Genomic DNA, 24,892 nt, shown 5'->3' on the forward strand with positions numbered 1-24,892 from the left:
AGGAGAAAACTCATTTTTCCTGTACCTTGAGGGGATGCTCTGCTACTAACTAGTGCTTGGCAGTGTTTTATTGTTGTTTCCTTGTGTCCATCTTCCTTTTCAGCACATTTTCTGTTCTAGTTTTCAGGGAACTGCTTAGAGTGATAGAGAGGAGGCAGCAGTGCAGAGAGAGATGTCAGGAGTGAGAAATCTGTCCCTGTCAGAAAGGGACACACAACACTGGTAGAATAAAGGGAGCCACAGCTACAAGAAACAACAGCCCAGGAAGCAGCTTCTGAATTGAACTCCAGGTGAGTTCAACAGCTCCAGCAGCTGTGGATTTCTTCCAGTTTTCCTGTTTCCTCCACTGGGGGAAACCCTGGCCTGGATTACAAAGCAGAGCCCAGTGAAGCTTGAACCTCTTTATCACAGAGTTTGAATTGAAAAGAGGTGTGTGTTGCTTGTGGCACTTTCCAGGGAGAGAGGAGGTTTCTATTTAAACCACTTAGGCCAACAAAGAAATTAAACTGCTCCCCTGTTTCTGAACATTAGTTTAATTCATAAAGATGGGAAAATCTGAAATGCAGCTGAAGAAAGCTGCATTTTGCAGAAAGTACAGGCCTCTCATGTTTTGTGTCTTCTAAAGAGGATCTGAAGCTCCTCAGCTCAGGGACCTGGCTAGAGGAAAGCTTTTTCTTTCTATATGGTTAAATCTCCATGGGAGATAAGTGCATGGACAACTGGAATAAATCAAGCAGCACCACTTATGTGAAGAAAGCCAGTTTCAGCACTTGGAACAGAGAAAGAGTTTATCTTTGTAGGCAGCTATAAACATCTCATCACTGTCTAGAACTGCCTGAAGGGAAGTTCTGGCCAGGTGGGGGTTGGTCTCTTCTCCCAGGCACTCAGCAATAGGACAAGGGGGCACAATGGGCTCAAGCTCTGCCAGGGGAAATTGAACTTGGAGATCAGGAAAAAATTCTTTGCAGAGAGAGTGCTCAGGCATTGGAATGGGCTGCCCAGAGAGGGGGTGGATTCCCCATCCCTGGAGGTTTTTAAACTGAGATTGGCCGTGGCACTGAGTGCCATGATCTGGTAAAGGGACTGGAGTTGGACCAAAGGTTGGACTTGATGACCTCGGAGGTCTTTTCCAACCCAATCAATTCTATGATTCTGTGATCTCTACATTTTTCCAGATTAGAAAGAACACAAAACATTTTCAGGATGTTTACCATCTCCCACTGTTGCATAACTTCTACAGCAGAAGATTCCTCTTTTGTTTGCATTTTAAAGGTTATGCAAACCCTCTGTATCTTCTGTAAAAGAGCTCCACTGGAATTCCTGATCAGCCTGGAGGCTGCCCGGAGTTGTGGCTCATGCCAAACCAAACCCGAATTCTCAGCCGTACCAGGTAACCCCACTTCAGGAACAGGACCGGGATGGACTGGGAGCGCTGGACTGCAGTTAGGAGGGAGCTTTGCCCCTCGCTGAACAAGAGCACAGAACCTGGTCTGCACTGAAGTCTCCCCATTTACAGCACCAGGGCTCCAGGCTCGGGCATCCTCGATATCCCGGGATCCCTACGGGTGGGTGGGAACACACCAGCGCCTCCTCCTCCTCCTCCGCAACCCCGCGCTGCGGGCGCATCCCACCCAGACTTCGGGTGAATTTTTTGTTGCTTGGTTTTTCCGTTTGTTTTTTTTCCCCTTCTCCCAGAACAGCCGGAAAAGGGAAGCTTTGGGCGGTGCGCGGCTCCTTCACCTCCCCTTCCGCCGCCTGCCCCGCCCCGGGTTGCTGCGAGTGGGAGCTCCGCGCAGGTGAGACCCGCAGCATCCCTGGCACTGCCAGGACCCCGCAGCATCCTTCCCAGCACCGCGGGATTCCTCTCCTCGGCTCAGAGCTTACGTTTTTTAGGCAGGCCTTGCTGTGGAAAAGCTTGCCACGGCAAAATTTTTTGTTGTTGGGGTTTTTTCCCCCTCAAAAAGGTTAAGAGATGCTGTTTCTCACCCCAGTTTTCTGTTCCAGTTTTCGGCATGGCAGTGGACTGGTTCGGCTTTGGCTACGCCGCCCTGGTGACATCCGGAGGGCTCATTGGCTATGCAAAAGCAGGTACGGTGCTGAAAGGGGTTCCATCTCCCCCCCTGCCGCCCCCCAAGTACTTGGTGTGAGCTGGGTGGCTTTTTAGGAAAGGCTCCCAGCTCGAAGTTGTGGCAGATGTAAAATTTATCCGTTTGTGCCATGTGCTGATAACTTGCTGCTGTTGGGGCGTGGTGGGTTTTGGGTTGAGCTGGTGCTTTGGGCAGATAAGCCCACAATCTGCTTTCTGGTGGATGCTGATATCCCTCTTCTGCCTTGTGCTCTTTGAGTGAGCTGACATAAGTTTGCTTCAAAAGGCTTTTTCCCTGTTGTTTAAAATGCCAGCATTCTATTAGTGTTCTTTATCTTCAGATTACTATTTTTCCCCTTAGAGATTTATTCCCATTTTAATCTTTGATGATAACATATACTGCAAGCTGCAGAGAGTTTTCAACAGGATGCTTTCTCCAAGTAGAGCTGAACAACTCAAATCAGTCCTTAAACTTGTTCCTCTTCTGGGCTCTGCATCATAAGCTTACCCTCTGACCTACTGCTTTCATTTCCTGGCTTTTTCCTGACTGAGCCCTCCTCCAGACAGAACTGTGGATTAATTCCTGCAACACACTCTTTCAGCTTTGAAAACCCTTGAGCCATCTTAGTTGTTATGATAGGAAGAGGCATTTCTGAAGTCAGTAAGAATCATACCAGTGCATTTGACTACATAGATGCTGGTGCCTCTTCCAGCTGTTTTCTGTTGGCTTGGTGTATCCTTTGGGTTGTGATTGGAGTTTAGGACAGGAGGGACAACACTGAGAACTTAAGCAACAAATTGCATCTGTATTTCTCTGAGGCCATTATGAAATGGGAAGAGTCTTTCCTGTTCTCTGGTCCCAGATGGGAGATCATGGTCATGCTGAGACAGGGGAATCCAGGTCACAGGATTTTTGAAGGGGGAACAGAAACTCATATGGTGGCTTCTAGAGAGGAAAAAACATACAAAAAGAGCTATTGTATCCTTACTAATAATGTGGAGAAACCAAAGGAAAATGGAACTTTTCTTCCATAGACCTAAGCTGATGATCTGATCTGTTCTACAACCAGGTCTATTTACCCACACAGTGGACAGCATTAGGTGCCTTGGGAAGAGTGTGAGAACAGAGCAATCAAAGAGATAGATAGATAGATAGATAGATAGATAGATAGATAGATAGATAGATAGATAGATAAATAGATCAATCTTGGGTCTTCATTTAGTAAGTTGAGTCCTTGTGTTTTGAGACTCAGGAACTTCTTGAGCCAGAGGTGTTATGGTTGTCCTAGTAAGTATTTGTGTCACAGCTGCTTAATGCCTTGAGGTAAAATTCAAGGATTTGATGGATGTTTCCTGACTCCCAGGCTTGTGGAAAGAGTTGTAGCTACCACATGTTGGTTGCTAAACTGTACAAAGCAGCCACTTACTACAGTGTGCATCTTTTCCTTGCACATATACAAGACTCTCAGGTGCTTTCTATCATCTTTGATATAATCTCTTGCTTTTTTTATACCAAAAGCAGGATCTAAAGCACTATAACAGCAACCTTGTTGATGACTGAAAAGTGTTTACTGTCTGCCAGCAATATATAGTAACATTTAGAGATCTTCATCAGCTTAGCTTTGCAATCTCAAGTCTTTTAAAAGTGACCTGAAAAATTGAATATATAAAGAACCACCCTGGGTAACATTAAGTCCTTAATTCTCCCTTGGACTTATTGAGGGTGTTCACCACTCACAGTGATCATGCCCCACTTCATTATCTGATGTATTCTATAAATCAACTTGGATGCAGCATCTTTTATATTCTGGTAGCTTGGGATTCTCCTTATACTGAGGACTTGACTCAGAGTCTAGGTGAGGCCAGGAAACCTTCCAAAGTCTGCAGTTACCTTTGCATCAGATCTCAGATGTTTTTAAGAGATAGGACTTCTCTTATTCAACTCCACCTTACTCTTCAGCAACTCTTCATTTCTCTATCAGTCCATATGTCTTTTTCTCCACTATTAAATCCTTGCTATTTAATCCACTTTACTGCCTCTCAAGAATTTTTATATTACTGTTTTGAAACTACATGCACAAGGAAAACACCAATTCTTTTGTTTTTCTCACAATTCTTTCCATCATAAATACATTAATGGCTTTGCTGTTAAAGAACTAAATACTAATGCTATTTGTGTCTTACTCAAGACTATTTGAACTGTTCTTGGTGCTGATCACAATATCTTAAAAGAAAAAAACCTCCATGAGTGATGAATGCCTATCTTTTTGTTGCTGTTATTGTTGGTATTTTACAAAACATAAGCTGATGAGCAAATTCATTTTTTAACTTTCTGATAAATGGATTATCTTTTATTTATTCAGGTAGTGTTCCATCACTGGCTGCTGGCCTTTTATTTGGGGGTTTGGCTGGACTGGGTGCTTATCAGCTCTCACAGAATCCAAGTAATATTTGGCTTTCCCTGAGTAAGTAATTTAAAGTTTTGCTTAGAAGGGATTATATTTACCCTAAAATAACTATATATTTAAGATGAGTTCCTAAAAGTCTTTGCAGAAGAGTTAAATGGATGATGTTACATATCTCATTTCAATCCAGTCTTTGAACTGCACTGCACTGGTGGCTGCCAATGTGCATCTGTCTTGTACTGATGTGTTTGAGGGATTATAGTGCTAGGAAAGTGTTAGTAAATTGATGTCTGACCTCTCTGTGTCCTCTCTTTGGCTGAATCCTCCTTGGAGCATGTGGGGAAGTGGGATTCCCCTGCAGGTTATTTTATTACCACCAAAAATGGCAGAGATTGGGATTGGCTGCTTTTTAAATGTGACAAATACGTGGAATGACAGAGGTGTTGCCTGCTGTGGGGGATTTAACAGAACAGCAGCTTCAGTAATGCAGTTTGCTCCTCCTTCTGCTCAGAACTGGAGCTTCCAAGAACTGGAGCCAAGAAGGCCAGTGGGATCCTGTCCTGTATCAAGAATAGCGTGGCCAGCAGGCCCCGGGCAGTGACCCTTCCCCTGGACTCTGCCTTGGGGAGGCCACACCTTGAGTGTTGTGTTCAGTTCTGGGCCCCTCAGTTGAGGAAAGAGATTGAGGGGCTGGAGCGGGGCCAGAGAAGAGCAACGAGGCTGGAGAAGGGACTGGAGCACAAGTGCTGTGGGGAGAGGCTGAGGGAGCTGGGGGTGTTCAGCCTGGAGAAGAGGAGGCTCAGAGGTGACCTCAGCACTGTCTGGAACTGCCTGAAGGGAAGTTCTGGCCAGGTTGGGGTTGGTCTCTTCTCCCAGGCACTCAGCAATAGGACAAGGGGGCACGATTGGGCTCAAGCTCTGCCAGGGGAAATTGAAGTTGGAGATGAGAAAAAAATTCTTTGCAGAGAGAGTGCTCAGGCATTGGAATGGGCTGCCCAGAGAGGGGGTGGATTCCCCATCCCTGGAGGTTTTTAAACTGAGATTGGCCGTGGCACTGAGTGCCATGATCTGGTAAAGGGACTGGAGTTGGACCAAGGGTTGGACCTGATGATCTGGGAGGTCTTTTCCAACCCAATCCATTCTATGATTCTATGATTCCCTTCCTCCTGTTTTGACAAGCTGACTGTGGACAGTTCCTGCTTAGTCAGTGTTTGAAGAGCTGCCACTGACTGTGGCATTTCTTCACTGAGGCAGTGACAGAGCATCTGGCTCTTGGGTATGTGACAGTCAGAAGGGAAAGGGGAAGGCCCAGCATTTCTCTCCACTTCCACATCTACTGAACAGCCCAAAAGCTGTGTATGGTCAGGCCTAAGTAACTGGAATAAACCATAAATACAGCAAGCTTAAGAAGAGAGCAAGTGTTTTTCCAAATATCAGATACATTTCTATAACTCAGTAGCATATTAAGTGTTTTGCTCTGAAGTTTTTGGCAAGGGTGTGTTGTGCTGCTGCTTTAGGCAAAATTACATTGTGAGTTGTGCATATTTTGAACAGTGCCTTCTAATTAGAGCTTGAAGCAGCTGAATACTGAAATATTTGAGTTTTATTCTGTGTTAGGCTGTGGTCCCACTCTCTTGCATAAGATTACCAGAACAGTGTAACATAAATTATTTCCAGTCTCAAAAAGAGCACATTTTGAAAAAGAAATCTGAGGAGTCTGTGCAGAACCATGTGGAGTGCACTGTCTGCTATGACTTGGTGTAAATACTTTGTACATACTGAGGCATTCCGAAATTTCCACAATTTATTGACTCTCTTAGTCCATCTAGTGAAATAACCCTGTTTCATTTTTACTTTTTGCTGTTCTGGTAGTTTGTAATTCTATTATGTCTCTCACACATTTGCATCTGCTGACTGGACTTTGCAATCTCTCCTTGAAGTTACATCTGGAACACTGTCTGCCATCATGGGAACAAGGTTCTACAACTCCAGAAAATTCATGCCTGCAGGGCTAATTGCTGGTGTCAGGTACAACACAATGTACTTTTTCTTTTTTTAAACCTTCTTTCTGTGATTTCTTATTTTCTTAATCAAACTGAAACGGAGTGAATCGTATTTTTTATATCTTTTTTTGTTCCCGTGCACCAGTTCCATGGGAACTGTTTGAAAATGAATCAACAAATTATTGCTATCATTGTTTAATTATGTGTTTTTCCCCATCTTTATGCAGTTTGCTAATGGTTGGAAGATTAGCACTGAAGATGTTGGAAAAGCCCCAGGAGAAGTAACTTCATTTTACAGCTTAGTATTTGGAGAAGGAAACCTGATAATGAAGTTGCATAAATTGAGAAGCAAGAAGATGGAACAATTTTCCATATCAAGACATTTTTTCCCCTTTTTTACATAAGGGAGAGTAGAATGATGAGACAGATCATTTATATACAAGGTACTATTTGTTTCAATGATCAGGTAGAGCTGTTTGTGTATAGAGAGAAATGAGTCCTGGGTTTCACTTTTCCAGACATGAATCTGTGTATTTTAACACTTCCAGTTTTTATATTCCAAAATAACTGCTGACATGTATGAATCAGAGAGAACCTGTAATTAAGAAAATATCCACAAAGGGGAGTAATTGGCTAAATACAACAGTGTATCTCAAACCTCTTGTACTTAGTATTATACTGTGCTTTACCTGTTGCATTCAAAGCTGATACACCAAGTGTGTGTAACACCAAGCAGATCTTACATTTTATTGTGAAATGATGATAAAACATTGCTTTTCTATAAGTAAAATCTATTACAAACCTTTATTTGGTATGTCTCTCTATAATTTCTGTGTTTGGGCATAGGGGCTGGTTTTTTTCCCTTGTTTTCTTCTCAGTGGGAGTCTTTGCAGTGAACTGTTTGTATCCAAGTGCTCTATTCCAATGATTTTTAAAAATCACTTATATTAAAGTGGGGGCAAAAGATGAAATTAGGGGCCTTCATTAACACTGCATTAAAATAATTATTGGAAAGGAACTTGCTCTGTGATTAATTAAGCAAGATCTGTGCTAGGGTAAATGAACAGTTAAATGTGATCTAGACAAAGAGTTTAACACTTAATTCTGACCTTACAGGTTTGCTTGACAACAGAATGTATCAGATTTTATTTATATCTCTTGGGGAAGGGGCTGTGCCTCTTCAAATCTGTCTTTACTGGGAAACCTTGAAGCCAGGAGTGTTCCTGCTCCTGCTGTGATGCCTGAGAGCTGAGTACAGATTTTTTAATCAGGTGCAGTAACAGGAAACTGATTTTACAGTTCACAGACTGGGCCACCAGAATTCAGCAACTCAGAGTTTAATCGTGCCTCCAGAACTGAAATACACTGTAGAAATGAGAGAAGAAGAGAGTTGGTTCTTAAATCCAGAGTGAAGAGCCAGGCCCTGTGTTGCTCATCTACATGCTGGGGAAATGTCAGGTATTTCACCCCTCTCTTGGGCAGCTCACTCAGGACTAGAGAAGGGAATTTCCTGGTTGTTTTGGTAAGTAAATTATCTTTTGAAAACAAGAGTTTGCCCTAAACTTTGTAAGGGGGGTGTATAAGCCTGTCTTTGTAATAGCATTGCCTCACCACGGCTGAGGAAACATCACAAAGTTACTGCAACCTCTGGGAAAAGGAGCATCTATTTTTTAAAGCTAAATAGTAACTGGCAAAAGTACAGAAACCTGCTGAAGCTGAGAGATTGGAAGCCAGATTCCTCTCTGCCCAGGGGGAAAATGGAGTGGGACAACCTAAATTTAATCTGTGCTGTATGTTTACTCCTGGCTAACCCTAATCCTGATCTCCAATTCAGGACCTTACCTGTGGTGTCCCAGCTGCTGACACTGGGGCAGCATCAGGGATGTACAGGTTTGGAATGTTACAGAACACCCAATTAGTGGGAAGGTGAGCAAATCTTTTGGGGTGGGACACTTGAGTGCCTCAAATGTGCCTTAGTCTTTACAGGTACAACACTGAGACCTCTATCACAACAACAATGTACTCAGTTGTATCACTGAGTTGAGAAGAGGAAAAGCAGGTTTTTATCACTATTTGATAGATGTCACACTCTAAGCTGTTCTTCCAATTAATATGACATTTGCAGGTAGCAAAATCTCTTTAATTTAGTGCAGATCTTTAGTATAGTGTAAGAATATAATATTACACTAGTAGTACAGACAACTGACTTTTATAAACTAGCAAAGGAGAATGAGAGGAGAATGGAAAACATTTCAGCTGAAATGGTTTAGAAGGTAAGTAGTCATGTGCTGTCCTATTTATCCTTGTTCTAAGAATATGGCAGGAGGTTGTTTTTAATGCAAAGAGAATCCCCTAATTCTTGTTCTGCTTCAGGCTTCGACAGTGCAATTTGCCCTGTCCCAGTTCTGTCACTCGTGCTGGGAGCTGTTGGCACTTCTCATCACCGGCTGAGGGTCGTTCAGAGCTGAAACTAACACAATTATCCCTTTGTAGTGTTAGAATTGCTGGCTTCTTGGCATTGTAGTCCTGCTTCCTGACTGCACAGTTTAATCACCTGGAAACATGGGAGGTGGGGAGAAAAGGTCAGGAGAACCTCCAGGCACTTAGGACAAGATGGGAAAAGTCTTTGGATGAAAGTCTTTGTTCCTCCACAATCCCTACAAGTGAAAATGGGAAAATGTTGTGTCAATAATGGCACAGAGGCTGCCCACAGTTTCTTCTCCTGCTTCCTTGAAACGCTGCCACAGTGGAACTGATCAAAGGGCTTACGGTTTTGTGCCATATCCCCAGCTCAGTCCAGTGGACAAGTGACTTTGGGTGTTCCCTTTAGCCTTTTTGTACTTCTCCTCTGAACTGTGAAATGGAGATAATGTTTTCTGAACCCCTTCCCTGTCTGTCTTTCACACTCTTGTCTTACACGGTGTGTGGCATAACATATTCCCCACCCCAGAAGCAAGAATTGATACTGTTCTATTGCTGATAGTTAATACACTCTGTGCTTGGTTTAAGTTAATACTCTTTTTAGAAAATATCTAATGAGAAAAAATATGCTGCAACAAAAGTCTATTCCCCTTGTTTTATTTCATTAAATGTTAGCATTTGCTAATATATTGCTATCATATTTTGAGATCCTGCCCCGCAAGTACTGTAACTAACTGGAATTGAGTTTTAGTACTAATATGTAGAATCATACAAAATCCTGAGTTGGAGGGGGCATTGAGTCCAACTTCTGACTCCACATAGGGCAACCTAAAAATGAAACCATATATCCACAACCTTATAGAACACCAACACGTTTGGGACCATGACTGCTTCTTTGGGAGCTTGTTGCACTGCCTGACCATCCCCCTCAGTGAAGAACACTGTCTTCCCCTCTCTTTCCTTTTTTTTTCCCCCTAATCTTTTCTCTTTTCCATTCCCTGCCCCCTGCCAATCTTACCTTTTTTCTCTTTTGTTTTCTTTCTTTTTCCTTTCTTTCCTTTTCCTTTTTCTTTTCCTGTTCTTTTCCTCTTTTCCTTCTCTTTTCCTTCTCTTTTCCTTCTCTTTTCCTTCTCTTTTCCTTCTCTTTTCCTTCTCTTCTCTTTTCCTTCTCTTTTCCTCCTCTTCTCTTTTCCTTCTCTTTTCCTTCTCTTCTCTTCTCTTCTCTTCTCTTCTCTTCTCTTCTCTTCTCTTCTCTTCTCTTCTCTTCTCTTCTCTTCTCTTCTCTTCTCTTCTCTTCTCTTCTCTTCTCTTCTCTTCTCTCCTCTCCTCTCCTCTCCTCTCCTCTCCTCTCCTCTCCTCTCCTCTCCTCTCCTCTCCTCTCCTCTCCTCTCCTCTCCTCTCCTCTCCTCTCCTCTCCTCTCCTCTCCTCTCCTCTCCTCTCCTCTCCTCTCCTCTCCTCTCCTCTCCTCTCCTCTCCTCTCCTCTCCTCTCCTCTCCTCTCCTCTCCTCTCCTCTCCTCTCCTCTCCTCTCCTCTCCTCTCCTCTCCTCTCCTCTCCTCTCCTCTCCTCTCCTCTCCTCTCCTCTCCTCTCCTTCTTTTCTTTTTCCTTTTTCCTGTTTCTATTTTTCCTTTTTTATTTTCCCCTTTTCCCTTCTCCTTTTTTCCCTTTAATTCCCCTTTTTTCCGTCCCTCCCCCCCCCCCCCCCCTTTTTTTTTTCCTTGGTGTGTTTTTTTCTCTCTTTATCCCTCGTTTTCTTTCCCGTGTTCCTTTGGCAGTCCGCGTCTGCCTGTGCCGGGAATGCGGAGGTTTTGGAAGGCTGTCCGGGAGAGGGCGGCAGCGCTGTTCGGATGCGGGCAGGACACCCCACCCCAGACATGGAGACAAGGATGAATAACAACCAACCTGCTTCTAACTTGGCTCTGCCCACTTGGAGTTACCTGACCTGCAACACAAAGGCTCGGCTCCCGCAGTCGCTTCTTTATTACCCTTGCGCTGACCTGAGGAATGAAAGGAAATGACCCCGGAAAAAAAGGCGCTTTTTTCACCGAGCGTCCTGTGCAATCCCTCGCTAGTGCTGGTAATAATCGCGTGAAGAAGGGAAAATAAAACCATTTTGCCCCTCTTCTTACACCCCCCCGGAGGAAACCTCTTATCTGTGTTGGAGATCAGCGCGGCCTTTCTTACCTGCTTACAGCCAGAAACAACATTTGCAGGTTGTCAGCCTGACTCACAAGCAGAGGGGATTTAGCAAGACAGCCCTTCTTCTCTAAGGGCTTTAAGAAATACATAAACATTGTATTTTTGTACGTTGTTGAGGTATTTGTATAATGAGGGATGTTGGATGCAGCAGTGATACAACAATAGGAAAGGGCTGGGATCAAATGATGTGCTGTTACCTGAGGGCATCCCATCAGCAGGAGAGTTTCTGGATGCGCTGAAATTCCTTCTGCCCCCTCAGTTCCTCAACAAACCTGCCTGTGACTTCCTTTGGGGACAAGCCAAGGATTGCTCCTTTAATATGCAGCGCCACAGTCAGCAGGGCAGAAAAACACACAGAGAGAAAAGAGATGGAAAGCAGCAGGAGCAAAGTAAATGCTTTTAAAGTCTGGACTGAAATTTCCCTACGCTGAGGTTCCTGCTGGTATCAGACAAGACCTAAAATATCCTGAGGTGATGGGAAGGTTGGTCCACTTACTCAAGTTCTGTTTCTGTTAGAAGTGAAGCCTAAACCAGGAGGTAGAGGAAACTTTTTGTGATGAGGGTAAGAACTCAAAAATCACGACAATACACATGGAGTGACAATCCTAAAATCTTCTGGAAGTATTCTAATCCATAAAACAGTCGGGACAGTGATCATTCTGGTTCTGTTTTCACATATCCCTGGTGTTTAGTGGGTGCTCCACTCGGCATTGTGTGTCCTGTGCTCAGTAACATCTTCAGTTCCCAGACACGACCTCACCTGGCAGCCCTGCAGCGTTTACATCAGCTCAGGGCTTGTCGCCAAGTTCCTCCTCCGTGTGCCACTTCAGTCTCATCCCTGCCAAAAAAAATAAGGACATTCTGTTCGACTTCCATAAATATCTTCTCTATAAATTTATTTTTTTTTATAAATTAATTTATTTATGTGAAGAACAGTAGGTAGTGTAGCCAGTTTCTCAGGCAGCACAGAGAGTCCCTGATCAACACAGACCCACTTCAGCTCCATCCTTCCCACAGCCAGGTGTGCAATCCACACACCCATTCATTTGTTCATGTTGCTTGTGCACATGATTGCACAGAAGTTTTATTTATACCTTTTAAAAGCATTTTGTTTGCTTAGGTATGTCGAACAGTGACAAAAATTGATACAACAGTGATAAACCCCAAATAATAAGTAACCTTTTGTTCTGTATATCCCGTTCTCATACTGTCAAACAAGCAAATATTCCCAGTGTAAAAGGCATCGTGACTTTCTGAGGCAGAGGTAACAGCAGCCTGCAATTATTCCTGTTCCTCTCAGCTGCCAATGATCAGAGTGCCAACTTCTCTAGGGAGTTCTGTGTTGCAGAGGCAGAAAAGATCCATAGATTTTGGCAGACGTCCTTGATTTATAGACTATCCCACCGGATGCCCTTCAGACTCAGGTCTTCCCTCAAGAGGATTCCTTGCCACATAAGCACTACATGTATGGTGCTAAAAGGTGTATTAAATGCATTCAAATCCCCCCTTATAAACAGGGTGTGGGGTGTATGTTTTAATAAACAGCAGGCAAGAGAAGAGTTAACTATTTAAATAACCGTGCTAAGTGAGACCTAATTAGTGCTTATCTCAAGTTTTTCTCTTTTTTTAGCCCCAGGAGCAGTGAGTATACACAGAAGAGGGGAGGAAGGGTAAGAGAGGTCAGCCTGCTGTTAATTGCATCTTGTTTAGCTGGGTCACTGCAGTTGACCTCATTCAAATCTGCGATGGGCTGACCCTGGCTGTACTCCAGGTGTCCACTGATGCTGCTCTTATCACTCCCCTCAGGTGGACAGGGAAGAGAAAATACAAAGAAAGGAGATAAGGACAAGGAGAAATCACTCACCAGTTGATATCATGAATAAAACAGATTGGACGTGGGGAAAATTAATTTGATTTATCAGAGCAGGATAATGAGAAGTAAACCCAAATCTTAAAAACATCTTCTCCCCATTCCTCCCTTCTTCCAGGGCTGAATTTCACTGGTGCTGCACTTCCACTGCATCCAGAAAATTAGAAGATGAGGTATGTATTCCCCTGTTTCCATTGAATCTGAGGGGAAATAGGTGCAGCACCCTTAGGAATAAGGGGGGAAAGTAAGACAGATGGTTAAGTTAAAAAAAAAAGAAAGAGTGGAACATCTGAAGTGCTGTAAAGATGCTCTGGAAGAAAGTTTCAGATGTTACCCTGAGGAGTGGCAGAGCTGAGTGTTGCTGACCTGAGCCCTGCTGTGCCAACTCACACACAAATTTCTGTCCTTCAACATTTTTTTTCTCATTTTTCAACAGAGACACCTGACTGTGGTCGGCAGCAAATCCACTTGCAAATTTTGCCAAAAGGCCTCTCAGAAATCCAAGTGTTTCCTGACAGAGGACAACAGTAAGGAGAAGGCATTTTTGTGTTTATTTCTGCTGAAGTTGCTCTGAAATTTATGGAAGCAGAGGAAGGGGAAGCAACAAGCTTTCCTTTAGGTGCCTCTGGGGGCAATACTGATTCAGGCTTAGTTTAATCACCATGCTGGGGTATAAAGTAATACTCTCTAATCTGCTCAAAACTGTTTTTTAAAGAAAATGCACTTAGGGATCCTCTCCTTGAAGACAAATGGTCCAAGCCATCCTTTGCCCCAAGTGAAGGAGTGCAAATTGGAGCAGGCTGGGATCTTGAGATCTTGAAATCAATGTCCCTTTTCCTTCCTGTCAAAATTTCCTAATTCCCTGAAGTTTCCCCTGCATGAGAATTGAGAATTGGAAATGGAGATTGTAACTCATCTCTCCCCAGTCCTTTCACCTTTTTTTTAATTCATTTTTGCCCTTTAGTAGGCAGGCCTTTCTGCCAAAGAAGCAGCACAGTGATGGCTTGCAGAAAAGTCAGCCTCGTACTCTGAACATTTATACTGTGCATGAGCTCAAAACCCTCAAGGATGGACAATTACTCCTCCAGACAAAATGCCAGCCCTAGAACATTCCCAGGGAAGATACCTGGGGGATGGATGGATGGATGGATGGATGGATGGATGGATGGATGGATGGATGGATACCCCTGTGCTGCTTCTTGGGGTGTACCACTGCCCCTGGTGTCACCTTGGTCACCTCGGCCACCCCTGCCCAGGACAGTGGATTTCTTTGTCCCTACTCAGAGTAAACGCTGTGGATTCAGTCCCTCACAGGGAGGAGGTACAGCTGACAGCAGGCTGCTCTCACCAGAGTAATTAACTAATGTTAATTAAATGAATACAGATCAATTAGTGTTACCACCTTCCTGAAGCCTTCTGTTGTGTGACCCATCCGTGGTTGGGAAGTTCCTCACTTCCCTTGGGAAAATAGTGTCTGGGAATGCATTTCCCCTGCCAGAGTGACCTGAACCGATGTGCTCATTAGGTGAAAAGAAGGCAAAGATGGTTGTTTAGAGGAGGCCAGTGCTTAGGTGAAATCTCTCTGGTACATAAGAGAACCGCAGAGCAGTCAGTCCTGAAGCAAAGTGAATTTCCTGCAGTGCTTCTGGCAGCGAACAGGTTGCAAAATCCCCCCAGCCATTATCCCTCATTACTTTTGCCATCACTGTGAATACTTGTGCAGTTCGAGGTAATCACACTTTGTCCTCCAAAGTGCTTCATTACAGAAGATGGGGGGAAAAAACCAAACCCAAAGAACCATGTGTGAGAAATGTAGTCTCAACGTCATAGGTTTTTAAATAGAATTTATTATATGATAAAGACAATTTCAGCATTCTGGGTGTGATGGACACAAGCATTGCTCGCCATTGCACCCCAACACAGTGAAACTCTAACATTTATTTAGTATCTACATATTCATTAGACTCATGCATAAACATTCTAAGTACATTGTTAAGCAGTTTAAGTCACTCTTACAACCCTACTGATAACCCCACCATAAATTCTGTTCCCCTTAGATATGGGAAAGTTTAACTCTTCAACCTTCTTGTTGCAATTCATGTGCTCCTTGACAAAGTTATAGGAGATAAAGTGATTCAACACTATCCTGTTTCTCTCTCCACGTGGGTGTAAGTTGGAATTTTTGTTTAATTGGCTGGCCATGTTTTTTCTCATGTCACTATAGGGGCCCCACTAACCAGTTCGTTTTTACCAACATGAATCACACTTATACTTCTCACAGTTTGAAGTGTTTCTCTCCAGTGTTCCCCAGAGAAAGCAAAAAGGCAATTTCATGGAAGTGGAAGGGAGGGAGGAAAGGGAGCAAGGGGATAAACCCCACCCTGGCTGCCTGGTTCAGTCCTGCAGCTCAGACCTGCCCTAAAAAAGAACAACCTAAAGCCAAGCAACTGAAATACTGAAATTCTACATTCAAGATGAGCCTTTGCTTTTTCAGTGTTTGCTGGGGGACTTGGGGAGAAGGGGAATGAAAAGAGATGCTGGAGCTGCTTGGCTCTCAGAGGAAGAAACTCAGCTAAGTATTTTCAATGCAGTTTGTTTGTATTTTCCCTAATGTGGCCATAATATCTACACAAGGATATACACTATATTTTAAGGAACCATATCTCTGAGGAGAATTAAAAAACCATTTACTTAACAAATCATGTTTGTTTCTCAAGTAAATCTCTGATCTAGGAACCATACACATTTAAACTTGGAAGTTGTTTTTCTGTGTATGATTAACACAGATTTCTAATGTACATGGTGTCACTTCTCCAGCCATCTGCAATCAGCTTCATAACTTATTGAGCTGTGACAGAGACAAAGGAAATTTTAGAGGACACATGAAGGATGCCCTTGAAAACCAGGGCTGTTAATTGGTACTCTGCTCTGTATTGATCTCATTCTTCTGCTTCTGAATTTGAGCAAGACTTTGCAACCCCAACCCAGGCAGGTTGCCATTAAAGAGCTTTTTCTGCATTAAACCAGCAGTATTAAACCCTCAGTGGTTCTGATATCCGCCTTCTGAAACACCTAGCCTTTTTTCACCAGAGATGCCCATCCAGCAGAATTTCTGTGATTCCACACCCTGCCATAAAAACTCAGGAATTTGCCCATCCAGCCAGTCTATTATAAATTAGCCAGAATTCCCTGGAAAAAACCACCCATATGGTTTGCAAAGCCTCACTTAGTCTTTTTGCACTCTGACGCTTCATTCTGCAGAACTGCTGTTAGTGTTGTAGCTTCAAGTTTCTCCACATTAATTGCAATGATATTTTGCAGCCTTTTCCTGCCAGCCAAGCTGCTGGCTTTTGATCAGGAATCACATGTGTGCTTGGAAGAAGAAGTGGATTGCAGTCAGCCATGGAGGAAAGGGTGAGGTTCACAGCACAGGACTTCTGCAACTAGGGAGGTAAAAGGTGTGAGATACACTGGGTATATGAAAGTTGGCATTAAATAGGGGCTTAAAGCCCCAATAACCAAACCCAGGGGCCTCTGTTTATTCAATATCTGACATGAACAGAGTAGGAATTAGAATCATAGAATCAGTTGGGTTGGAAGAGACCTCCGAGATCATCAAGTCCAACCCTTGATCCAACCCCACTTTGATTACCAGATCATGGCACTCAGTGCCACGTCCAGTCTCACCTTAAAATCCTCCAGGGATGGGGAATCCACCCCCTCCATGGGCAGGCCATTCCCATGCCTGATTACTCTCTGTAAAGAACTTCTTCCTGATATCCAACCTAAACCTCCCCTGGCAGAGCTTAAGTCCCTGCCCTCTTGTCCTACTGTTGGTTGCCTGAGAGAAGAGACCAAACCCCACCTGGCTACAACATCCCTTCAGGGAGCTCTAGACAGTGATGAGGTCACCTCTGAGCCTCCTCTTCTCCAGACTAAACACCCCCAGCTCCCTCAGCCTTTCCTCATAGGACTTGTGCTCCAGTCCTTTAACCAGCCTCGTTGCTCTTCTCTGTCCCTGGATTCATTGCTGAGCTGGGACTGACTGGAGAGTGTCCACCTTACTGTGCATCAGTGTCCCCATATGTGAATCAGAGATAAAGATTCCAGACTCCTCTATAAAGTGCTTTGGAACCTGCTGATGAAAAGCATTACCTGTCATGATGTGCCTTATGAGCACTTAAAAATTAATTTCCATGGCACTAATATGCATTGAACAAATAGATAAAGAAGCAGTCAGAGATAAGTAAAGATAACAGAGCTCCCACTGGCTTGGCTGAAAAGAGGTGTCATATGGAGGCTGTTGGAGCACAGCCTGCACAGATGAGTTGTGGACAGGGGGATGTGCAGAGGGGTCATTCAACAGAACAGACAAGCCCTTCTGAACACAAACCTCTCATGTCAAGGGTGGTCATGTTTCTCCCTAGGAGATTTTGGGTACAAAGATGCCCACATGTGTGACAGAATGCCTCCCCAGGAGTCCCCAGGTTTCTGGAAAGCCATGAGCATCACACAGATGGTGTTTGTGTGCTGGGAATGTGCAATGCCACAGGCAAGCATTGGAGCCATGGCACAGCCACATGGTAATACCCATGCCTGGGCAAGGCTGTGCCTCCTGAGCATCCAGTGAATGCCTGGGCAGCTTCTACCCTGCAGGAAAGCCCAAAATTTCCAGATATGGCTCCCTTGCAGAAACACCAAATGGTCTGCCAGACGACCAAGAAGATGATCCTGGATAAAAACCTAAAAATCAAGTGATTTGTCATAGTGTCCATGCAAAGGCAACAGAAGACACCCAGGCACCTTATCCTTGGCTCCTCTTCTCTTCTCCTGTACTTCACCGCTGGTACCCTCTGGGCTCACTTCTCCCCAGGAGAAGTTTGGCTATGTGTGTATGAGCTTCCTGCCTGGAAAACACGCTGCTTTTGGCTTCCCAGCTGAGGGAAGAGGGCCATTGCTACCAGTGCCACCTGCTCCTAAAGGGCCTGAACCCTCTGCCTCTCAGGAACCTCTGCTGTGGCAAAGAGTTGGGGGTTGATTTTGGGGAGGAAGGGAGGACAGTGATTACCAAGTGTGAGTTTATCTGCGGCTCCTTTGAGTGTAGGTGCTGAGGGGAGCTTGGTGAGATCAAAGAAGAGGGATGGATATTGCAGGGAGGGAAGGTTACTCTGCAGTCCAGCTCACTGGCAGCAAACTTGCCTCTCCTCAGGCAATTGCAGGGAGTCCAGCTTTGTTAGGAGGGGATGTTTGATGGGATTTGTGTGATGGATAATGTGAAAAGTTTCCAGGGAGCAATTAAAAAGGGGGAAGGGGGCCAGGCCCTTTTAGCAATTTTCCATTACTATTTGGGTAACTGGAAGAGCTACTTGTGAAACTCTGAAGCAACAGTAAATTCCTGGAGAGAGACAAGATGCTCCAAACACTTGGATTCTGACAAAAACTCTTCTAAGTTTTGCTCCCTACAAACAAAAGTGAGCAAATGCCAAGCCAGTGATCCAAGCAACTGTACAGTTCAGTGCTTGTTTTATGCTGTCTCTTTTGGGGACCTCTTCTAAACAGAGTTTTTTTCCAAGTTCCCTTCTTTCCCTGTCTAACTCAACATTTCTTTTGAACATCTTCATCTTCCTTTTGTAAGGCAGCAAATTCTGCTTCTCTGTTCTCTTTTGTCTCTCCCCTTCCCTTCTGTCTTCTGTGATGAGCACAGAAATTTTTTCCACATATTGAGCAGGCATTCCTGCACCACTAATTTCTGTTTTGTCTCAGGCAATCCATCAGGCTTGTGTGATTAAAAGGCAATGTCTGTATGTGGCTTATAACTCTTCTCCCACTAACAAGACTTTTCTATACCAGTATATTGGAGAAGGCAAAGTTCTCCCAGCCTTGAATATGAATGTAAAAAAATTATGTATTTGAACCAGGCTTTCAGAAGTCAGTTGAAGGAGCACTAAGCAGTTACAGGCAAGGAACTGGCAAAATCACAGTTTTGCCATACAAGCTGCAATTTGATTAATGTGGCAGCTGTTTGAGGGGAAATTGGGAGAGAGTTTTGAGAGTCGTGAGAGGAAATTAGGCCATTTTATGCTTTTAAAGCTCTTTAAAGCTCAGTGGTTCTCCTCCTCCCCTGGAGGTTTATGAACATGAGAAACGTCTGTATTTAATAAAGCAAGCACAGCAGAAAGACTGGAAATGTTTTCCAGGGGCAGTGGAGCTCAATTGCCATGTGATAATAGACCAGAAAATTTGTTTTCTGGAATTCTAATCCTCAGCATCTCAGTTTGCACAGTCCAAATCCACAGTCATGTATCTCTCTTTATCCAGTGCTGAGGTGTCATTTAGAAGCACTTCCCAGTGTCAAACACTGACCATGGCCTTGACATACCTCTGGAGATCTCCCTGACCTCAGAGGGATCTCTCAGAGGTTGGACTGCCTGGCCAGAAGGAATCTTAGTTCCCTCCAGCAGAGGAAGTCACCAGTGAGTGTGAACCATGTGGAAGAGAAGGTCTCATGGTATGAATCATCTGCTTCCTCTGGTGGAGACGGGCTGGTTCTCAGATGTGTCACAAAAAGCCAGAGAAACCTCTTTCCTGCAAATGATCCACATCTGATGTGTGTGAGACAAATCTAATTCAGGAGGAGTAAACTTGGGAGTCAGTCAGCAATGCTGAGGGTGCCTTGGAAGCTGCTTGGTGTTAATGAAGGGTTCACTGGGAATTTAAGACTTTAAAACTGTGCTTTTCTACCAGATGTGGGAATGCAAAATTAATGCAGGCCATGGCCCAGTGAAGACATTTTGGGCTGGAACTCGGAAGGTCTGGCTTCTGTTCTGGGATGTGCTGATTGTGACATGAGAAAACATTCTATGCTAGATTTAGGGGAGTTTAATATTTTTGGCAGTCACAAAATCCAGTTTTATCCTTCTGTGCTCCCAACTTTTCTGTACAGTGAGCTTTCCAGTTGAGTCCCCAGGGTCAAAGCTTTTTAACCTCTAGTCTGGAAGATACCAAAAGGTGATCTGCGGGAAGCGCCACAACTTAAAACCAAAATGAAATTATTGCCAAGGGCAGCACAAATAGACAGAATGGGAAAAGTACAAGTACTGAACATCCCTAATTGCATTTGGCTGCAAAGAGCAGCTGCTGTGGTGTCTGCATAGAACAGCCTTTTGATTTGTTTCCCAAAAGACCTAAGTCACTCTGGGTTTGAGGAGCATCACTGCCAGTGCAGGGCTTTGTCACCCTGGTGCCCCAACTGGTGCTTCCCAACCTGTTCTGCACTGGGGTCAAAGTTCCTCCCACCTCCCCAACAGCAAATCTGAAGGTGATGGTATTTTCCCTCTTATGCATGAACTCTATAGTTAAGGAATTAATTCAAGTTGTAGGAGAATCATTCGAACCCCCATCTGCCCTGAGGGAATGTGAAATCCCATCTCTGACCTTTCAGGAGGCTGTTCTTGCATTCAGGCTCCCGGCAGCTCTCAGCCCCTCCCTCCCAGCAGAGCCTTCCCACTCCACATGGAATTTTTTTTTTAAGTCATAAACAAGCTTTTTTTACTTGAAATCTTTATTGCAAGTAAATAAAGTGTATTTCCTTCACTTCAGTTTCTTCAGTTTAGCTTGGTCAACAGCCTGTCATTAGAACTGAGAAATTAATTACAGGTTTAAAAACCTGTACATTTCTTTTTCCTACCTGTCTGTGAATCAACTGAGACATCAGGACTAAGATCTACTCCTTCCAGGCTGTTTAAGCACTGGTTAACAGTTATTTCATGAACATCAATTTTCTTTGTGTAATAATACAGTCAACTTTAGATACAAAACATGTTTTGATGCCTTCTTCTTCTTCTTTCTTATTCAAATAATTTGATATTGCTTTATTTGCTAATGGAAGCCAGTGCTGCCTTTTTCCATGTTGTTACAGCATAATTACCACCCAACATAACTCCTAAGGAGAAAAAAAAATGGAATTACCTAGTAAGTACAAAATGCAATTTGCTCTTTTCTAATGTAATAAAAGGTAACCATTATGCATTTGAATAAAAATTTTGGTTGCTTAAGTATTTGAACTTGGGCATATCACATTCTGAGTTAGCAAAACCAGAAAGTAGGAAATACAGCAAAAGACTTCACGTGCTGTGGAAGAAATCCTAGTGGTTTCCAACTACTAAGCATCAACTGCTCTTGGGAAAAATGATTAAATACAAATCCAAAACAGGAATAAGACCTGATAACTTTAGTCAAGGTCACTTGCTTTCTTCTTTAAGTGACAATTAAAATAGATTGCTTTAAATCCCACGCCTATGAATCACTCCACCCAGCTTGTTTTTCACAGCAGAAGGCAGCGAGTTTTCTGCTCTGTGGTGGAAAGAGGAGGAGGAAGGAGGCACCTTGTTAACCCTGTCACTGCTGGCAGTGCTTTCTGGTCACCTCTGCTCACTCTGAGTCCTCCCTCACAGGTGGATTCCAGAGAATGGACTTGATGATCTTGGAGGTCTTTTCCAACCTAATCGATTGTATGATTCTATGAATGGATTTGTCTCCCAATCCTCTCTATTGCCTTTCTGAGGAGCAAGGCATTTCTCTTGGCCCCCTGGCCTTCCACCTCTTCAAACACTCATCTCTTGTCCCATCTGTGTTCCCCACAGCTCTTTGGTGATGGAGTGATACCTCTGGAGCCACCAAATGTTAGGGAGAGCCTGAGATTTCCATGGAGTGGCAAGTTCCAACAGGTGAGACTTGTAGGGCATGCAGGGAACTGGGACCTGCTGCATCTGAAGGAAGAGAAGCAGAGAACTGGGGTTTGGCATCCTGGGAAGTCAAGAGATGACAAGTGAAGCAGCTTTGGGCACCATTTCAGCCCAGGGAAGGAGATGCTCTTTCCTGAGGTGCTTCTCACCTGGGGCTCCTCTGCTTCTTCCCTCCTTTCTGTCTGCCTCTCAGACTCGCTCCAGCACTGCACGTCCTGCCAACATTTTGTGCTAAACCAGGCCAGCCCAAATGCATCAAACTGCCCTGGAGGCCTGTGGGAGACTTCCAAAATCCCACCAAACCACTCAGTGCAATTATACCTTCTCCCAGGAACAGGAAGGACTTGAACTCTGGGGCATTTCCAAGGGCTGCCCAATCCTTTTGCCCTGTTACTGTGCATGCAGGTTACCAAATTCCCCCATGCCAGCTGCTGTCTCTGAGTTATTCCATGTTTGCCATCACATTAGGATCCTGTTGTTTTGGTTTGGTTTTGTGGTTTGGTTTGTTTTTTTTTTTCCAAAGTAAACATGCTGAGTGTAGCACTCAGGCAGCCATCAATATTCAGATCAAATATCACTGTAGGATGCTCTGCCTGGGGGATGAAGAGAAACAGGAGGTGACAATGGATGCTGCTAAAACTTGTTTTGTCCTGGTTAACTCTACTGCAAGTGTGCTGTGAGGGATCTGACTCAAGGCAGGTTTGTCTGCCTTGACTGCAGAATTGCAAAGCCTTGTGACTGTGCTCTTTTGGGGAGTTTAAGGCAGAGAAGAGCAGGGTTTGCACCCATGTGAGGCCGCTTGGAATTTGGGCTTAGGGCATTTTCTGTGAGAAAGGAGTTGACATTTCCTCCTCCTCCTTAATTGTCATGAAAATGAGTCACAACTTAATTCTGGGCCATTTTCTGTGCCAGATGAACATCACAGTGATTCTTTGCTCACATGTCTGAAATGATAAAAACAATGCAAAGATTAGAACATCAGATGGCAACACTCAGATCAGATTCTCCTTCCCTCAACTGGGATCTGAATTGCCTGCATTTTTTCAAGGGTGAAATGAGAGGAAGAAAATGCAAGCACCTCTCCTTTCGAGATGTGCACGATTTCATGACAAGTGCTTCATGCTTATTTTTGACTCACCTCTCAGCCTTGCCCAGTCACAAAGTTTGAGAACTATTTCTCTGTGTAATCAAATCTGATCAAGTCTAAAGTCTGAGGGTAAATGCTCTAACCTGGATTTGTAAAAGGGTTTGCAATTGTGCTTAAAACCAGCCTAGTTTTCATGGTAAATTATAAAAATTATGCAGAGATATTAACCTGAGCACTGCCAGTGAGTGCATTGCTGTACTCAGCACCCTCCTTTGTCTTTTGGTAGAACAACAGGAGCACAGTCACACCTGTGACAGAGTCCCACACAGGTGGGTGTATGTGGGACACAGCCTGATGTGCACTGCATCAGATTCCTGATTCTGTACTGTCCTTGAAAAAGCTGCCCTACTTTCTTTGTTGCTGTGGTTTTCTAATATTAGGAGCACTCAGTCCTATTGTGTAACCTTGTTAAAATTATATATATAGATAGACAGATATATATAGATATATTCTCCTCCTACTGAGCAATCCTCATTCATCCACTTTTGGTCATGTGTCCTCAAGCATCAGAAAGGTGTGGACACACCTGGAACACCATCCTGTGCATTGTAGGTAGAACATGTGGCAGCTGGAAGCTCCCTGCTGTGGCCTCACTTTGAGGAGAAATCATGAAGTCTTTTCATGAGGGTTTATTTAATAAACCACCGTTGCAGCACCAGTTACTAAAATGCAAAGTATCCATTTTATTCCTAGTGATCAATGCCTGAAGCCTGATGAGATATATATATAGTATCTGAGCTATTAAAATATTTTTGAATAAACATTCTCCTCCTAAATAAAGTTCCTTTGAAAGGCTTATTTTAATTTCAAGAGGAAGGTTAAGCCTTGCTTAAATATTAAAAGGGAATTCTGGTGTGGATATTATCTGTTTGTCTTGAGTTGGGAGTCAGTCTGTAGCAGTTATGATTTCAAAGATCATCTCAATAATATAACCTCATTAAAATTGGTGCCTGTTTGCCTGCCTCAGTTTGCAGATTTCCTGAGAGAGCTGCTCTCTCCTGTTCATTTTGAAGGTGATGATTCAAGCCTGGATACCAGAAATCATTGACTTTTCTTGTGTTCCTTTGGGCACACCAGGGCAGGACCTGTTCTGAATGATGCCAGACACAGGGCAAGGCAGGAGAGGAAGGGGAAGCATTTAAAATTTCAAAAAGGAAGTCTCCAGCTTTGAAAAAAGCCAAGAATCACCTTTAGCTCTTAAGAGGGAGAGAATTGGAAAAAACCCATCTGATAGTTTCTTTGTTACAAGCAAAGCAGTGCTGCAAGTTTCCAATTCCCTGGAGCACTTGAGGATGGGGACCCAAAAGGGGCTCTACGGATGGATTGGCCTCCCTGCTCTGACCTGGAGACACTTTTGCCAGCCTGAAGGTGACAGTGCTCACCTTCTTCACTACACACATTGTACAGGTTCAATACTTGCCTGGACTGAAGAAAGAACCTCCACAAAGAATAAAAAATAAAGGATTTACTATTGCGGGTAGAGGAGAAATTGCAAATTGGACCGGTCTGAATTTACCCTTTGTGCAATTAAAGAACACACGATTGACCATAATTGATTTAATGAGGCAAGGTCACCAAGCAGGTAATGCAGGCCAGACTTCAACATGATCACATCAGTACAGCTGGCAACTCAAGGCCTGAGATTTCACTGTGTTAGAGTCCTAAAGAGCATGATTTTAAGGGAGCAATCTAGTAAATGGACTAGAGTTGGACCAAGGGTTGGACTCGATGATCTTGGAGGTCTTTTCCAACCCAATCGATTCTATGATTCTATAATAGCTGTACAAACTGCTCTAACCCAGCCTGTGCTAGCATAGACCTAACTAATGGCTTTTCTGTTCTTTTTTCCTCAATTCATAAAAAAGACTCATCAGTTTGTATTTATTTGTTCAGGTTAAAAGGAATCACAGGACCAATCCAAAGCTCCAATTGCATGTGCCATAGATTCACAATTGGAATGGAAGCAAATGAGGAAGGCTGCTTTGGATCAGAGGATCATCCTTGGAGGCAGCAATG

General features: G+C 43.8%; 1 protein-coding gene and 1 long non-coding RNA gene across 4 annotated transcripts; both read left to right on the plus strand.

The window, feature by feature from the left end:
* Positions 1-275: 275 nt before the first annotated feature.
* On the plus strand, positions 276-7,301 carry LOC139671046 (transmembrane protein 14C-like). 2 transcript variants are annotated; one of them, XM_071553244.1, is made up of 6 exons: positions 276-290; positions 1,273-1,390; positions 2,005-2,088; positions 4,450-4,551; positions 6,432-6,519; positions 6,722-7,301. In XM_071553244.1, exons 2-6 carry the CDS (start codon positions 1,276-1,278, stop codon positions 6,777-6,779), a joined length of 447 nt encoding a protein of 148 aa, XP_071409345.1. In that variant the 5' UTR covers positions 276-290; positions 1,273-1,275; the 3' UTR covers positions 6,780-7,301. The 2 variants fall into 2 exon arrangements, with proteins under 2 accessions (XP_071409345.1, XP_071409344.1); XM_071553243.1 differs by lacking the exon at positions 276-290 and adding an exon at positions 1,696-1,796 and having other exon boundaries at positions 1,298-1,390.
* Positions 7,302-10,516: 3,215 nt separating this feature from the next.
* On the plus strand, positions 10,517-24,892 carry LOC139670819 (uncharacterized). Of its 2 annotated transcripts, XR_011697576.1 has the most exons (6): positions 10,517-10,993; positions 13,104-13,158; positions 13,422-13,512; positions 16,307-16,399; positions 21,628-21,711; positions 24,770-24,892. It is a non-coding gene; the product is annotated as an uncharacterized lncRNA (long non-coding RNA). The 2 variants fall into 2 exon arrangements; XR_011697577.1 differs by lacking the exon at positions 16,307-16,399.

This window comes from Pithys albifrons, chromosome 4 (assembly GCF_047495875.1).
Source record: "Pithys albifrons albifrons isolate INPA30051 chromosome 4, PitAlb_v1, whole genome shotgun sequence".
Classification (NCBI taxonomy): Eukaryota; Metazoa; Chordata; class Aves; order Passeriformes; family Thamnophilidae; genus Pithys; species Pithys albifrons.

Coding starts and splice junctions, on each gene's coding strand:
- LOC139671046 (XM_071553243.1), top strand. CDS start 1,356: ATGCCAAACCAAACCCGAATTCTCAGCCGTACCAG. Junction 1,797..2,004: donor CGAGTGGGAGCTCCGCGCAG/GTGAGACCCGCA, acceptor TTTCTGTTCCAG/TTTTCGGCATGGCAGTGGAC. Junction 2,089..4,449: donor CATTGGCTATGCAAAAGCAG/GTACGGTGCTGA, acceptor TTATTTATTCAG/GTAGTGTTCCATCACTGGCT.